The following is a 17,283-nucleotide window of genomic DNA, read 5'->3' on the forward strand; positions in this document are numbered from 1 at the left end:
TTTTTTGATGAATCATTTGGTCAGTAAAACATAAATCAGTGACAAAACTCAAAGATATTCATTTGACTGTGGTGTTAAGTCGAGGAAGAGCAACACATTAAAAACATTTTAGACAAATGTTTATATTCTTTTCCTTAATAAAACATGACATAAACCATTAATCAGTTATCAAAATAGTTGCCGATTGGTTTCCTGTTGATCAACTAATCAATTAATAGGCTAATTGAAGCAGCTCTGATGGACAGTTTTTTCTGTTTAATGATGCATTTTTCCATCACAAACATTTTCTCATCGATCAGATCAGATCTCATTTCATCAGCGTCGTTTTCTCATTTGTGTCTTACTTTTCATTTTCTTGTTTATTGTTCTACATTTGTCTGTTACTGAGAACAGAGTGTGGCTGTCGGTAGGTTTACCTGTAACTTGCCTGTGTGTTCAGGTGAAGCTGAGCTCCAAACAGACTCCTCACTTCATGTCTAACAGCAGCAGGCCTCTGAGCCACGCCCGCTGCCTTGAGCTGGCCAATCACTGCCTGGGATTTAACGGCTGGACCTCTGACATCGTCACAGTGAGAAACACACTTCATCTGTTTACATATAGGCGAGCTAGTGTGAGGGCAGGTGACTTCCTGTCTGTGTCTGTCCTCCTCAGCTGAAGGAGCTCACCGACGAAGACGGCGGTGATGAGGAGGGCGAGGAGGGGGGAGTGAAGCGGAGGAGGCTGAGGTTTGGCTGTCTGCTGCAGCTCTCCTTCCCCCGTCACAGACAGACCACCAAAGGAGCAGCTGTGGTGGAGGACAGCTTCACCTGCACAGGTGAGGAGGACGCACCAGGTGACCAAAAACCCCATCGTCCCAGTGGTCAGCTTTAGAAGAGAGTGAGTCAGGGGAGGAAAGAAAAGTAAAGAAGAAATAAGTGAAGAGACCTTCTTTCCTGATTAGTAAGTAAATAAAGAGACAGTTAATTAAAAAAATTAAACAGAGACAGAAATAAACAGCTTCCACCCAGAGGAGGTGAGGAAAGTGCAGGGACGAGGAACAGGAGAAACAAAACAGAGAAGAGAAGCATCGGCAGAAAAGCTCATGATTATTTTTCAGGTTCCCAACCACATGTTATGTTGGAGCTTGATGCTTAAAAACAAAACAAGACATTGTTGCTGCACTCAGGACCTGATAATGACAACGAGAAAATGTATTCAAAAGGAAAAACCGAAATATCACATTGACACTTTATCACATTGTATATGCTTAAAGACAGGTTTTTGATTAAAGACGGATTTTTGATTAAAGGCAGGTTTATGTTGACGTGTGTTTTTCTCTCTTGCTGCAGGTCCAGATGTTTTGCTACAGAAACGCTGTAAACTACAGAAGTTGGTCAGAGAGAAAGCTCTGGTTCAGGCCTTCGCTACAGTATTGCTCATACTACTAGGTAGTACTACTCTCACTACTGCTACTAATACTACTGCTGTTGTTGCTACTACTGCTACTCTTACTAGTACTACTACTACTACTGCTACTGTTACTACTACTACTGCTACGGCTACTAGTGCAACTAATACTAGTACTACTACTACTACTGCTGCTACTACTACTACTGCTACTGCTACTGTTACTAGTACTACTACTACTACTACTGCTGCTACTACTACTACTGTTGTTGCTACTACTGCTACTCTTACTAGTACTACTACTGCTACTGCTACTACTGCTACTGTTACTACTACTACTGCTACGGCTACTGCTACTGCTACTACTGCAACTAATACTAGTACTACTACTACTACTGCTGCTACTACTACTACTGTTGTTGCTACTACTGCTACTACTACTACTGCTACTGTTACTAGTACTACTAATACTACTACTACTGCTACTACTGCTACTGCTACTGTTACTAGTACTACTAATACTACTACTGCTGCTACTACTGCTACTGCTACTACTGCTACTGCTACTACTGCTAGTGTTACTACTACTGCTGCTACTACTACTACTGTTGTTGCTACTACTGCTACTACTGCTACTGTTACTACTACTAATGCTACGGCTACTGCTACTGCTACTACTGCAACTAATACTAGTACTACTACTACTACTACTGCTACTACTACTACTGTTGTTGCTACTACTGCTACTACTGCTACTGTTACTACTACTAATGCTACTACTACTACTGTTGTTGCTACTACTGCTACTACTGCAACTAATACTAGTACTACTACTACTACTACTGCTACTACTACTACTGTTGTTGCTACTACTGCTACTACTACTACTACTACTACTGCTACTGCTACTGCTACTACTGCTACTAATACTACTACTACTACTGCTACTGCTACTGTTACTACTACTACTACTACTACTACTACTACTGTTGCTACTACTACTACTACTGCTACTGTTACTACTACTACTACTACTACTACTGCTACTACTATTACTACTACTGTTACTACTACTACTACTGCTACTGCTACTACTGCTACTACTGCTACTGCTACTACTGCTACTGTTACTACTACTACTACTACTGTTACTGCTACTGCTACTACTGCTACTACTGCTACTACTGCTACTACTACTACTACTACTGCTACTACTACTACTGCTACTGTTACTACTACTACTACTACTACTACTGCTACTACTACTACTGTTGTTGCTACTACTGCTACTACTGGTACTGCTACTACTGCTACTGCTAATACTGCTACTACTGCTAGAGTTACTACTACTGCTACTGCTGCTGCTGTTACCATGTACATACAGTATACTGCCATAGCTGTGACCTGATGTCAGACTGATGAAATGATAAATGTGTATTATCAGTTAAATGAAGGTTCAACCAGTCTCTGTCTCTCTGTAGGAAACGGTAAGGTGATGGTGGAGGTGAAACAGACTTCAGATCAGTTTCTACCTGAGCAGATCGAAGGAGTCCTCCAGGTAAACTCACCTGTTGTCAGCTGACTGTTGATCTGTATGTTCATGTACCGATGGAGGTTTAATCAGATCAAATTAGTGCTGTCAGCTTATCTGTCAAGTCTAATACTTTTTTATCTTTATTTATACAGTGTAATAGAAAGATTGATAAATATTTGTACTGATCGATTTGTACCTATGTACATATTGTATATATCAAAGATAGATATAAATATAAATATAGATATAAATGTAAGTATAAATACTAATAAACTTCAAAAATAATAAATATTAATATAAATATACAGATATAATACAGACATAGTTCATGTGATATTGTATATGCGTATCTGTTTGTGTTTCAGGTGAATGAGTTTGATCTGGATGAAGCGGAGGTTGAAGATGAAGAGTGGGATCTGACTGTATCATAGACTTCCAGAGGATTGTGGGTAGGACTGTGGTTTTGAACAGTGGTGCATGATGGGACTCATTAGCGAGACTGATCTGAGTTCGGCTGGAGGTTTAAACTGTATCACAGCTTCACATTAATGTTTAATTTATTCAATAAATCAGTTTTATCACAGTTAATATCAGTTTTCTTAAAGAAGGTGAAAGTCTGTTCTGGTTGGTTCACGTTACTCAAATCTCTATCGAGATAAAAACACGAGACTCGGTGATGCTGAAGCTTTTTATTGCAGAGAAAGATCCAGAAAAACGAGCCATCAGAATGTAAAAAGCTGTGGTAGAACGGTCAGTAGTTTCACATCGTGGTACTGGTACGTTTGTCACAACTTCAAGAGACTGAAATCTAAAACTGTCAGCTGAATGTGGAGCGAGGAAGAAAAACCCAGGATCACCACTGAGCTGCTGTTTCTGTCTTTAATGGGGTTCGTTGACTTTAATCATCTTAGCCTTGGTCTGACTGAATAACAACGACGTCTGCATCATAAAAAACTTTTCAGAAGAGCCGAGAGATTCTCGTCCAGCTGGGCGTTCACATGTGGAACTCTGTTCATTTATCCGCTGAACCTGCTCAAGATCTCCCTCTTCCCAGCTAGAGCGAAGTTCAGGTTTCCTCCGACCACCATGAAGCCCTGCACACACACGGTATCCAGTAATATTGGGTTAGTGTGTAGTAGCAGGTGGGTGGAACTAATGCAATATGACACATAAATTGGAACATAATTTGGACGTAGTTATTAGTAGATTAGTATTTAATGTAACAAGGAATAGGGCAGTTCAGTCCAGTTTCACGTACAGTCAAGTAAATACGCAGTTATTTAGCAGCGTTTTCGTATTAGCGGATACTCTACTACAGCAAAGTGTTTCGCCCTCTACAGGCAGACAGCAGTAACTACAGAGGCAGTGACATCCAGAAATAAGGGGGCGAGGTTTTCCGGCTGGGGAACTGTTGTAGAACCACGTAATGACAGTTTCTACCAACAGTCACTGCTGCAACTGCAGTATAGTAGCATTATATCTGTTGTTTAGTGTAATAGGTCGTAGTACAGAATAGAACAGTGTAGTAAAATACGGCATATTAAAGTACAGTATATTGAATTCAGTACAGTATACTAATAGGCCTATTTAGTACAATGTAACATGCAGACTCACATTATAGTAGCTGATCTTTCCCTGAGTGAAGCCCACACCTTCAGGAAGAGGGATTGGTACTCCTTTCTCAAACCAGCCTCCACACACACACACACACACACACACACACACACACACACACACACACACACACACAGAAATAATAACCCAGGTTAAAATAAACTCCAATCTGTGAACTGTCAGTTTTATGTGAATTTAAGTGAGACTGTCATTTAGTGTTAGTGCTTACTCTTCAATAAGTCTGCAATCTTTTTTTTAAGGCCGAAGTTAACAGGCTTCTGCACAGAAGCGACACACACACACACACACACACACACACACACACACACACACACTGTTACTCTTCTCACCATCATATTATTATTAGAAGATGTTTTTGATGATTACAGCAGCATTTTCTTACCACAAATTTTCCCGACCAGTGTGTATGATTGACTTCACATCTGAAAACGTTTTACTGAGAGTGAATACTTATGATATTGTAGCCTGTACAATACTACATAGTACTATACTGTAGTTCAGAGTGTGTGAGTGTGTTACTATGCTTTTACCTGATGTTTTTAGAGATCAGAGTCAGGCTGCTTTCTTTGATAGCGACGTTCATATCGATGTGACAGTTCTGGAGGAGACAGAGGTTGATTTAGTTGCAGAAGAAGAAGCCTCCATGGGAATGGAACGTCCATCTGTTTAAAATACACAACTCAGACCTAGTGAAGAGAAACAGTCTGACACTCAGCTCCCTGAGGCGTAAGTGTTGGAGCCATAGTGGTTCGGTGACTCTGTGACAAGGTTTTCAAAATCTGACACGGTGGTCTCCCCTCAGACATCACATACAACTTAATCCCTGTGTTCAATCCCAGTTCGCATGTAGTCAAACTGTCCCATTAAAAGCTGCTGAACCAGCTGTGATCAGCTCCTGTTGCAGTGTAGCCACTGCTGCCCAGACAACTGTCACTGGATCACTGTGATACTCAAGGAAACTTAAAAACAGGAAGATTCTGAATGAAGTTCTGCAGCCTCCATTTATTTCTCCTAATTTTTAAGCGGATTTCTGGAGCTTTATTCTGGAGGAACGTCAGAGATAATATCCTCAGGAAGTGGAAGTCACAGAGTAAATCATCCATCATTATAGATAGTTAATAAGTTCACAACAGACAGCTGGAGGTTTGTGATGTTAAAATAAATAGTATCTGTTCTGTGAGATGGGCATCAAAACACTGCAGCTGCGTTTGCTGAGTCTGGTGTGTGTGTGTGTGTGTTTACCCCAGGAAGAGGTGATGGAGGCGTTTCTTTTAGAGACTGGGCCATGGCCTTCACGTCAATAGAGAGTCCGGTCTCCTTGATGCTGATGGTTGGAGCCTCAGTGAGATGCACTTGAATAGGAGCCTTCAATTGTTACAGAGACACAGCATCATGTCCATGAGCAACAGCAATGGTACACACTAAGCACGAGTGTTTGGTGCGGGAGGGGCATGTCAGTGTGTTGTGTTTTTTTTTTTTTTGATCAATAAAGTGCTGCACAACATTGTTTGTTGTCCACTGACTTGATAAAATCATTTAGTGCCTTCATGGCTGACACTAGTGTGCTATGTTTTTTTCTAAAAACAGATTGAAAACAAGATGAAATATTATTTGAATTGAAAAGTCCTTTACTTGTTCGCTCACTAATGTCTCTAAAAGTGTGGCTACAGATGCAGGTTTTCAGAGATTTGCCAGTCGTTACTCAGAATTGAGGGGTCTCCTCTTTTCAGGACGCGATGGATAAAGGCAGATTTCCAGACCCGGCCACAGTGAGATTTTAAAAAATGGGTAAGGGGTTGGACAATAAAATCTGCAGCCTGTCTTCACAAATAGGGTTCCAGATTGTCAGGGTTCGCTGGTTTGCTGTGATTAAGCTTTTGTTCCTACGTAGGAGTTGGGGGCCCCACACGGTCATCATCCCTGTCTTATCGCCTCTGTCCTTTTTGTTTAATATCTACACTACTGTCAATAAAGGCTTAAAAAAACCTTTCTTCTGAGTTAATACAGGAACCCTTTTTGATGTGTATGAAACTAAAACATCATTTTGACACTAACGGAAATGGTTTCTGCTCACCTCAGGGAGTCCTACAGTTTTCAGAATGCCTTTTACGAACCACTTTACCTGTTGAGAACAGAGGAGGTGATGAAAGGAGGAGCAAGTCCAGGATTTTCATTTCAGTCAGGATCATTTGACAAACACAGTAAATGATTTAGTTTTATTTCAAACTATAAGTCTGCTGAAATTTCCTGTTTTTGTCTGTTACCAAGTCATGCGATGCATCTGGTTCCTCTGAGCCACAGAGCTCCACTGTTTCCAGAGACAAATCAGTGAACCACACTGTTGCTCTGGGTGACATGTTCCTTCATCACCATGAACACACACACTGTAGTTTATTTAGAGTCAGTCCCACACACGCCGTCCTGCTGCTACAAACACTCACTACAGCACCAAACGCAGATTAATCCGCCGCTGAATATAGTCCCCAACAGAGGCTTTATATATCTCCTCCTGATTCTTTGATTTAAAAAACCACAGTGAGCAGCTATTTTAGGAAAATTACCGAGACTTTTTTTTTTTTAAATGAAACTATATATTAGTGAGGTGTTTTAAAATATTTACATCTTCAGTAGGAACCAATGGGCTCGGAGCCGAGAGCCACAGACAGAGGAGGGAAGGTGCTGAGAGACGGACTGAGTCTGCTGTAGACAATAAGAAGAACTAGCAGGAATAGCGTTAATTGAAATGTCCATAAACAACAAAAGCTTCCTTTCTTTTTCGGCTTTGTTCATGTGCCTTCACTCCTGAGTAGCATCATGTGCTTGAACCCCAGTAAACCTGCAAGCAGGTCTGGATTAAAACGGAAACTGTATTTGTGAGGTGTTTTTAAAGATTCACATCTTCATTAGGGACCGAAGGACAGGGACTGGTAGGCTGAGCCTGTCTATAGCCTGAAGTCTCAGTCTGCTTCAGGTGATCTTGTTAAGACGTCTTAATATAAATTAGGTGACAATGTTACTGTTTGTAATGATTGGACTGGAATCAGCCTCAGTGTTCACTGTTTGCTCTCCCACGGCTGTGTCACAAGTGGCTTCACTTAATACTAACACCAACGCAACATTCTCTCCACTGGCTTTTATTGTGAAGCAGCTACAGGAAGCACAGTGCGGTGTGTCAGAGGTTAGCACTGAAGGCGATGGCCGTGCACACTGCCGCCTCACTGCGTCATGTGGTTGTGTCGAAACTACCGGCTGTGTGTAGGTTGTGATTATTATTGACTGGCTTCGTTATTAAACTGGTAAATGGACTGCACTTGCACACACTTATATACTCTCCTAGTCTTATCAACCACTCAAAGCGCTTTACACAACATGCCACATTCACTCATTCACACACACACACACACACACACACACACACACACACACACACACACACACACACACACACACACACATACTGATGGCACAGTGTGGGCCCATGGGATTCAGTATCTTGCCCAAGGACACTTCAACACCTGGACTGGAGGAGCCGAGGAATCGAACCACCGACCTTCCGGGGAGTGGACGACCCGCTCTACCTCCTGAGCCGCAACCGCCTCCAGCCTGAGTTTGTTTGGCTGCACTGGAAACAAATACACCAGCCGCTCTAACGTTGTCCGCTGTGGTATTATACCAGACCACCTGCTGTTACCATGGTAACTGCAACTGAAATTTTATACACTGCTGTGATTTTCAGAGCAAAAGCCTTCAGTAAATGAACTCAGATGAAGAGCGCTCCGGCCGCGTGACTCTGGCGGTCTCTGGTGAATCATGTCAGACTGGTGGGTTGTGAGGTGTATAGAGGTCCTGCCAGGCGGTTTTCACGTGTTCTCACCTGTGGGTATTCGAACTGAAAGGGTCCTGATTTGTAGAGCCACATGGCGGCGCTGTTGAAGAAGAACTCAGAGATGCCCACATACGCCATATTTTCATTTTCGCTGAAAACTGGATCCGCACCTTTCCTTATTGAGGAGATGTCCACAGGCTCCCCCTGCCTGAATATCATGCCCTGAAACACACAGATCGCTTTAATACAGTACAGGTTAGAAACAGCAGTGCAGGAGGAAGTACTCACACTACACTGTAAAACTACTCCATTACTCTACACTGAAAAAGTCACTTAAGTCAAATGACCCACTTTCATCAAGAAATGTACTTCAAGCCTGAAGGTCTGAGGCTGCGGAATCACTAACGTCTTTAAATAATAATCGCTGGTTTTGTGCACTCGTTAGTATGAATTAATTAAAAACTACATTCTTTTCCTCCGTCTGTTTGTTTAGGATCATTTCTGTTGTCAGAATGTGGAGGCAGAGTCTTTAGAGACCCGAGGGAGATGTGATGTTTTTTCATGGTGCGCAGGTCACGGTTCATGTCCTGGGTCAGTAGGAGACTGGCTGTGAGGGTCTGTCGGTGTTTGTCTCTCACTTTGAAAGGCACATCGAGGGCGTTGGAGGTCACCGTGATGTCTCCGCTCAGAGAGTAGTCGATGCTGATGTTAGTGTTGGACACCTGCGTCACCATGGTTCTGTCCGCCAACATGGAGTTGATTTGAGGCACAGCGTACATCTGGACAGCAGGACAGAGCTGCAGACAGACAGAGAGACAGTCCTGTTGCTCAGGTACTCAGGTGTCACCTCCTGTTCAGGTGACCTAGAACTGACCGCTGTGTTTACGCCACGACAGAACATAAAGGCTCTTTATTTTTCTTCTCCTGCTGAAAATAAGGACATAAAGCAACTTTCTGCTGCTAAAGAAAAACTACTCCATGCTTTTGTTACTTCTAGACTGGATTATTGTAATTCCTTATTATCAGGCCGTCCCACCAAGTCTCTAAATACTCTCCAGCTGATCCAGAATGCTGCAGCACCAGTACTGACGGGAACCAGGAAAAGGGACCATATTTCTCCTGTTAGCTTCTCTGCATTGGCTCCCTGTAAAATCCAGACTAGAATTTAAAATCCTCTTCCTCACCTATAAAGCCCTTAATGGTCAGGTACCATCCCATCTTAAAGACCTCATAGTACCCTAGTACTCCAGTAGAACTCGGAAGGCTTACTTGTGGTTCCTAGAGTCTCCAAGTCTACTTCAGTGGTCAGGCTCCTCTACTGTGGAACCATCTTCCAGTTTGGGTCCGGGAGGAGGCTAAGAGGAGGCTTAAAACCTTCCTCTTTGATAAAGCTTACAGTCAGGACTGGCTCAGGCCTGGCTTGAACCATCCCCTAGTTCTGCTGCTATAGGTCTGGACTGCTGGGAGACCTCCCATGATGCACGAGCTCCTCTCTCCTCCTCTTCCTCTCCATCTGTACACATTTATATCTCATTAATGCTCGTTACTTGACTTCTTCTCTCTCCCGTAGTTTTGTGCTTCCTCGTCTCTCTCCTCTTTTGTCCTGTCGCTTTCTGCGGGTGTTTCTACCTCTGGAGCTGCAGAGTCTGGATCTGGGACTGTAAACCACCTACTGCCCCATGATCCTGCTCAACACCCCCTGCTTCAATTATTAGGATTATCATTACTATTATTATGTTGAGTTTTATTAGTATTATTATTCCCCCAATTATTAGAGTTATTAGTCTCATTATTGTTATACATCTGTATGTTATACGTCTACTGCGCTATGTTCTCTTTCCTCCAGCAGACGGCTGCCCACCAACCATGAGCCTGGTTCTGTTCAAGTTTCCTACCTGTTAAAAGGGAGCTTTGTTCTTACTCTTGAGGGAATGTTGGGTCTCTGTAAATGTAACTATGAAGAGTCCGGTCTAGACCCGCTCTACATGAAAAGTGCCCTGAGATAACCTCTGGCAGAACTCTCTACTAATCTCTGTGTACAAGTAGTTAACATGCAGATGAGCACACGTTTGTTATTTCTTTTGCAGTGTGAACCAGCACACCTGGGCACCTGGACATGGAGATTTAGGATTTTGCTTCTCCAGAAGAGAAAACCACAGACATATCTAGACCTGGTCCACGTTTCCCTGAAGAATCTTAAGCTTAAGATGATTGTAAAATCCATTTTATGAACCTTCTTACGCTCAGGAGGTTTTTCTCAAAAGAGTCTGAACTGAAGGATCCTCCACCCAGCAGGAGGAACCAACCCTCCAGCTTCTATTCAGGTTTCTGTCGTTTGTGTTCGTCTTTAACTCTGATGGTCTTTGTCACGTGACGTCTGACGTAGAATTAGGGATAACGTTGAAATCAGACAGTTATATGTTATAGATCTGATATTCCCGGTTTTATATTTTCAGCTTCCTGTCTCCTCTTGATTTCTGCTGCCTATGCTGTTTATATGCAGCCGCTCTGGCACAGAAATGACAGAGTGACTTTCACAATAGATGAGTCATCAAGTGTCACTGCTGCGTTTCAAGTTTAATGTGAGTTGGCCTCCAGCTGCAGATAAATCACAGCTCACTGTCTTAAACTGACCTCCGCCCAGCAACATGAATTATTAAGCTGTAGATCTTTGTTATGCACACGAAGCTTCATTCTCAGACTGAACGATTCTGGCTGTAAAACTTGTCGTTTATAACTCTTACTCTTTGTGATGGATGCTTGGAAAGCGTTTGAAAGAGTTGGGAAGTTTGGTTTAGTTCTATTAGAGACTGAAGCTGGAACAAACCTTGCTGACCAAGTACTTCTGAGCGAAAGGTGCAGCTACAAATGCGTCAATTACAGGCCTGAAAAACAAACGGCAGAAATCAGATCAATCAATCATCAATAACAAGCGATGCTGCAGACAGAGAGGTGATGTACAAGCTTAACATCTGTGTCCATGAGATGTGGTTCAGACGTTCAGGATGAACTGTAACCCTAACACTTTCCTCTAGCACCACCATCAGGTCACATTTTAATTTGTCCAAACTTTGGTTCATGATCAGATACATGCAAACTGTTTTGCGCTTTTTACAGATATTTGTTGCCCCAAACTGGATTCCACATAATAAATTGATATCGCAATAAACGTCCGTCTTAGTTTGACAAACTACAGGAAGCCACGAGGCTGCTCACACTGGATGATCCGCAGGTCAGTTCAGATCTCAGACTGTTTTTAGTTTTGGACTCACTTTTAAAACCCACAGTAAACTTCCCTCAGGACATTTTAGAAACATGTTTTTACATCTCACTGTTTTTCGAGGTCGCTCTTGAAAACAAGGTTTCGAGTGACGATGGGACCTTCTGCGGTCGAATAAAGGAATCTGGGACGTTTTTGAGTTATTTATTTCATTATCTTGATTCCTGTTTTTCTATATCTTGTATTTTTACATGCAGTCAGATGATGTTAAGCTCAGTGGGACTGACCTGAATAAATAATGATGAATTGATCAGATGATGTTGTCTGATATGAAGCCAATAAGACTGACTGTCCATTGCCAGGAAAACAATTAAACAACACCTGAGTGTTTTTATCTAAATCCTCTGAGTAGTAGTATTATGTTAACAGTGTCAGAATGTAACTATGTACATTTACTCTAATACTGTACATGTACGGTATTGAGGTACTTTACTTGAGTACTTTCATTTGTTGTACTTTATGCTTCTGCTCCTCTACATGTATTTGACAGCTTTAGTCACCAGTAACTCTTCAGATTCAGATCATTAATACAGAATATAATCAGATAATACACTACGATGTGTCATTACAGATTTGGCAGCATTCAATCAAGTAGTTTAAATTTACCCCACCTTTATAGCTGCCACATTAAAGTGATGAACACATGGATGCATCGATAAGTATAATACAATAGTATCATATTCATTTCTCTGAAATGGGCCAACTAACGTTTGGTACCTCAAGTTAATTTAGATACTGATGATTTTGTACTTCTACCTAAGTAATATGTTGAATGCAGGACTTTTACTTGTACCTGTGTTTTTACACTGTGGTATTAGTACTTTTACTACGATAAAAATTCGGAATATTTCTTCCACCACTGAATATTAATAATCATACTGTCATATTTTCAACACGAGTAAATTTGATACGTGTGATGTGTTAAAGACTGCTGACATGTGATCAAACCTTATTCCGAAACCCAACCAGGTATCTATAGTAGGGTTTACCCTAACCTACGCCCTAAACCCATCCGTGGTGGGGGTTGCAACACAAGACCGGCATCCGTGCCTGGCTCTCCCGGACCGTAGAAACCGTGTACCTGAGAGTCAGTGAAAACACGGACTTATCATCATCACCCAAACGGCGCAGCGGCTGCACTGCCCACTATCACTGGGTTAGGTTCTGGTACCCCAGTATGCCGCTGAATTTTGTGGCCAGTTTGTCGATGGAGGTTTGACAGTTCGTCATGTCCACACTCAAGCCTCCTTGTTGGTTTCGCATCAGTGTCAGTGCGATCGTGGCGTTCACCCTATGTCCGAAGACGGTGGCTTTTCTTGAGTCCATTCTGCAACAGAAAACACGTCCGTTACTGAGGGTAAAAATTTCTGCAGGCGTCAGGTTGAGGTAAAGATCTGTTAGCTGGCGGGAGCAGCATGTCCTCAGCCACATTTGCGTTCAGTTTGCATAATTTTGAATGGAAGCACTGAGTTGAGGCGTTTAAATATGTTGAAGAAGAAGTTTCTCTTCTCGGCCTGCATCACTCAGGGGTTGCTGTTCAAGGCCTTTTTTTTTTTAAATAATCACTTTCATCATTTTTTTGCCTTTATTCGACAGAGGAGGTCCCCAGCAGGAATCAGACTGTGGCTGTTGAGTTTATGGGGCAGGTTCTGTCTGGTTCATCATTTATCTTTCGGCTTTTCTGTATCAACCAACAGAGAATAACAGGACGTGAAGATTCTCGTTCATTTCCTAGTGGCTGAAATGCTGTCGTTCCTGGACATTTGTTTATTCGTCCACACCGCTGAGTGAGGCCTCGGTCAGGGAGAAAAGTTTTTACACACCGATCTGAGAATCTCCTCAGCAGCTTAAAACGGGCTCTGTCACAGCGTTTCACAGATTATTAGACGGCTCAAGTACAAATATTCCACAGCTGTAACTAAGGGAGATAAAATGGGGAAAAATCGGCTGCTTCCAGTTTTTGTTGGGATTTGAAAAATAATATAAAATAATTATTTTACAGCCAGAGACGCCTCTCACATCATACCGAGACAATTTCAGCCAATGAAACTGAAATGTGAATTCTCACTTTGTGTAGGGAATATAAATCCCATGAAGATAGAGATTCCTCAACAATAACAGAAAACAGACATTTAAATTGCAGTATTAATAAAAGACCAACACTTAACTGTTGTCCCTACCTGACACTTACCTTATGACAGATAAAACACAAGATGAGTTGTTATCACATAGAAAGTCTTAAAAGTTTAGGCAGAATCCTGAGTAAATCATTCATTTCTATTGTAAGTCACTGATTTGGTCGCAGTTTCACACCTGAACCATAAACTGTGGGGAAGAGTTTAGGAGCCTTTGTAGTTTAATACGTACTTAAGCACTCTCTGTAACAAACACAGATTGATGTCATACTGAAGTTCCCAAGTGATGTCCAGGTTGGTGATCTCAAATTGGACACCCCGATCCTGGAAACGAACAACCGTCAGAGCTGGATCCACTTCCAGATGAGTAAGTGTCAAGCTGAGAAAAGTGGAAGAGGAAACAAGGAGAGGGAACGAGGAGTGGAGGAGGGTGTGAGCATGTCATGGAAGCTAAATGGCAGTTTAAAGTCACAATCCTTCAGATCTTCACTGAACCAAACGCGTGAACGTGATGGTAATGAAATGAAATGGAAAAAGGAAGATTAAAATCTACATTTGAATTAAAAATCAAATAAATGAAATCGTTCTTTTAAAAGGAAAATAAAAGGAAACAACTAAACAAACAAAACAAAACAAGAAACATATTATTAATAATTGTAATAATAATAACTTATTTTACTTGATGACTGTGCATTTGATGGATTCCCACGTTATGGGGAAGGATGGAATAGTGCTGTTAACCAGCTCCTCCAGAAACGTCAGACCAAGATCCTTCACTGCAAAAACACAGTACAAGTACTGCTGGTACTTTGGGCTCAGCAGCCTCTCAGAAGAAGCTAAAAGCTGAATTACCATCAAAATGCTGAATGTAAATTTACAATAGAAGTAATTATCAGTAGTAATAATTATTGAGCAGTGAATATTATTGACCATATGAGGAGTGCTTATAGCTGCATTTACATTCAAATATCTCGTTTAACTCAGTAATACTACATTTGTTTCAGATGTAAAAGTTTTGTCAGATTTATACATCGGTTATAGTGTTTTAGCATGTATTACTGGGGCACAGTGCTTAATCTATGTGATTTTTACAGTGTGCGGATCTTACAAACATCCTGCGCTCTGTCTGTGATTCGCACTTTGAGGCCGGTAGGATCGCCAGCCGTGATGGAGGGAAAAGAGACCAAGAAGAGGAGGGAAAACACACAGGAAGTCATCCTGAGCCAAAAACCTGAAAAGAAAGAAGAAGAGTCAACACCCTGACATGTTAAGAACATGTTTAAAACTTCTTTTATGGTAAAAAAAAAAAAAAAGAAAGAATTTGACCACAAATCTCACTTCAACCAGGTTGGTGGCTCTATTTAATTTCTCTTTGACTTTAACGGTATTTGTTTAGCCTGAGCAGTTCAACATACGCCACGTGCACTCTCTGTCCCCCCACGTCCCGTTAGTGACTCAGCCCAAACCGCTCCACTGCTGCCCCTGTTCTCTCATTGGTCTCCCGACCCCCATTCCTCAGACAGGAATAGCAGAGCCACCAGAGCACATGACCCTGGACACCCCCTCAACTTCCTCACTCTTCCCCCATCTACGGATACAGGACACAATAATGCGCTATGTATTCTGTACGAATGTAGCTGTGTTGTATGATGTTATATGCAAGTGTAACGTGTTGGAGGCACACATAATGCACACTGAGGAAACTTCCTTTTCGGGGACAATAAAAATCTATCTGTGCATTAATTAGATGAAGCTCTGTTTCAGTGAGATTTCAGTTAGACTAGCCAACAAGTTGTATGATTGCAACAGATAACGTGGAGGGTAAGGACTACCTGACATGAAGCAAAAACAATCAGAGAACAAACAAAAGTGGGAGGGGATCATCTCACTTATACTGTGTGCTCACTTCCCAACAAACATTTACGTCGCTAGCTAACATTTAACAGGAAGTGATCCACAAAGCTGGGCTCAGACCATAGATGTACTGATAGGTGTGATACAGCGCCTACAATCAGACAGTGGTCGTCGAGGTAGTACATATAAAAAATGATTTTCCACAGACCCGGATTAAGAATGAGATGTCTGTAAAACTGTTAACAGGGCACGTCTAACTGCAAACAAGCTGTCTTCACTCTGTGCTGTGAAGTTTTGATCCAAGAAGATTTAATATTTATTAAAGTTTCAAAGAGCTTTGAAAAGTGGTCACCAAGAGTTAATCCGCACCTTCGAGTCAATTAGAATCAAGTAGGTTAAACTTCTAACGGTAACTGTCATCTGCTCCCTGTAATGTTATTGTCATTTAAATAAACTGGGTCACCAGGCAACGTATGGTAATGAAAGTGATGTAGATAGAAGTATGCCTTCTCTCTGTTTATAAAGATTTGTTTTTTCATGAAAGCAGCTTGGCTAACATTAATACTAGCTAACTTTAGCCATACTGGCAGGCTAGAGTAGCTTGATGCTGTGTGGGTTAGTCCTAATTTTACTAACTTTACATGTGTAACATCACTCAAAGTTATTAAATTAGGTTTCTCCAGCTGGTTGAAAACTTACGAATTGTAGTACATAAATGTAAACAAAGATGCGGCCATGCAGCTGCTAGTTAATAAATGTGGTTCAGTTTTTCTTTTTATCAGTGACTCTGTTGTTTTTTAGGTTACCACAGGAATGTCGTCAAACATCTTAAAAAAGTTGACAATAAAACAGTTAAAGTACTGCAATACAAATGGAAACTTTTTCTGTCATTTCATGAAACCTTTTAATGCTTATTTATGAAGAGCCCTAAGCATTCTTTGGTTCATCAGTCTAACACAGAGAAAGAAGCAGCAGTGTTACCTGAGGTTTGTGCGTCGGATTTCCCACAGATGATTGGAAACTTCCACAAACTCACCAGTACTTATATAGGTCTCGTCATGCAAAACATGAACCTTTATGAGTCAGAAAAATATTTTACTAAATATGGACATGGTGTGTGTGAGTTTGACACTATCTGTTGAAACATTTGAATGACAACTCTGACTGTACTTACTCGACGAACAGCCTGAGGGGATAAGGACAACGACAGAGCCACACACAGTTTGACCAAGATAAGGACGGCAGTTAAAACTCAAAACATGCAGGTGATAAAACAGCATTTATTTCACAGTCAAGAGTTTTTTTCCGTGCCTTTTCCCTCATATTTAATACAAAATTCCAAAGATCCCAAAGCTTCCAAAGACACAACTGTCAGGCTGAATTTTGGGTAACTGAATATAAAATGATAACATTGTTTTGAATGTTGCATCTGCACAGAGACTCACAAGCCTGTAGATTATCCAACGTGATTAAAAAATGAATTTTATATTCTGTAAACTCCAAAATGCACTGTCAGTATCATAAAACTAGTCCAATTATCACATTTTTCAATTTTGTATTTTTCTTTTTTCTATTTACATTTTAAAAATAAAACAAATAATGATGAACGTTAATGTGTAGATCCAAAAATGGA

At 41.3% G+C, this 17,283-nt stretch overlaps 2 protein-coding genes and 1 long non-coding RNA gene across 7 annotated transcripts in view; 1 reads left to right on the top strand and 2 right to left on the bottom strand.

Moving 5' to 3' along the window:
* Positions 1–5,919, top strand: part of rdm1 (RAD52 motif containing 1) — an 11,989-nt gene extending 6,070 nt beyond the window's left edge. For 3 of the 5 annotated variants that reach the window (XM_040155333.1, XM_040155362.1, XM_040155371.1), the window contains 5 exons: positions 440–568; positions 652–814; positions 1,329–1,427; positions 2,868–2,944; positions 3,286–3,648. In XM_040155333.1, the coding sequence (XP_040011267.1) occupies positions 440–568; positions 652–814; positions 1,329–1,427; positions 2,868–2,944; positions 3,286–3,351 (534 nt within the window). In that variant the 3' untranslated portion in view covers positions 3,352–3,648. Of the gene's footprint in view, positions 1–439; positions 569–651; positions 815–1,328; positions 1,428–2,867; positions 2,945–3,285; positions 3,649–5,736; positions 5,741–5,802 lie in introns of those variants that run through there. The other 2 variants (XM_040155352.1, XM_040155343.1) reach the window with 2 other exon arrangements.
* Positions 3,634–4,807, bottom strand: LOC120805280. Its single transcript, XR_005709540.1, has 3 exons — positions 4,764–4,807; positions 4,535–4,611; positions 3,634–4,014 (listed from the first exon to the last, which is right to left on the bottom strand). It is a non-coding gene; the product is annotated as an uncharacterized LOC120805280 (long non-coding RNA).
* On the bottom strand, positions 4,887–16,645 carry LOC120784275 (phospholipid transfer protein-like). The gene is made up of 12 exons (XM_040117922.1): positions 16,632–16,645; positions 14,905–15,027; positions 14,476–14,572; positions 14,029–14,175; positions 12,833–12,988; positions 11,209–11,266; positions 9,020–9,178; positions 8,430–8,603; positions 6,630–6,677; positions 5,798–5,920; positions 5,086–5,153; positions 4,887–4,977 (listed from the first exon to the last, which is right to left on the bottom strand). Exons 2-12 carry the CDS (start codon positions 15,011–15,013, stop codon positions 4,887–4,889), a joined length of 1,230 nt encoding a protein of 409 aa, XP_039973856.1. The 5' UTR covers positions 15,014–15,027; positions 16,632–16,645.
* Positions 16,646–17,283: the final 638 nt, after the last annotated feature.

Source organism: Xiphias gladius, chromosome 3 (assembly GCF_016859285.1).
Source record: "Xiphias gladius isolate SHS-SW01 ecotype Sanya breed wild chromosome 3, ASM1685928v1, whole genome shotgun sequence".
NCBI classification, from domain to species: Eukaryota; Metazoa; Chordata; class Actinopteri; order Istiophoriformes; family Xiphiidae; genus Xiphias; species Xiphias gladius.

Coding starts and splice junctions, on each gene's coding strand:
- LOC120784275 (XM_040117922.1), bottom strand. CDS start 15,013: ATGACTTCCTGTGTGTTTTCCCTCCTCTTCTTGGTCTCTTTTCCCTCC. Junction 14,176..14,475: donor ATCAAATGCACAGTCATCAA/GTAAAATAAGTT, acceptor CACTTTTCTCAG/CTTGACACTTACTCATCTGG. Junction 5,154..5,797: donor CTCCATCACCTCTTCCTGGG/GTAAACACACAC, acceptor TGTCTCCTCCAG/AACTGTCACATCGATATGAA.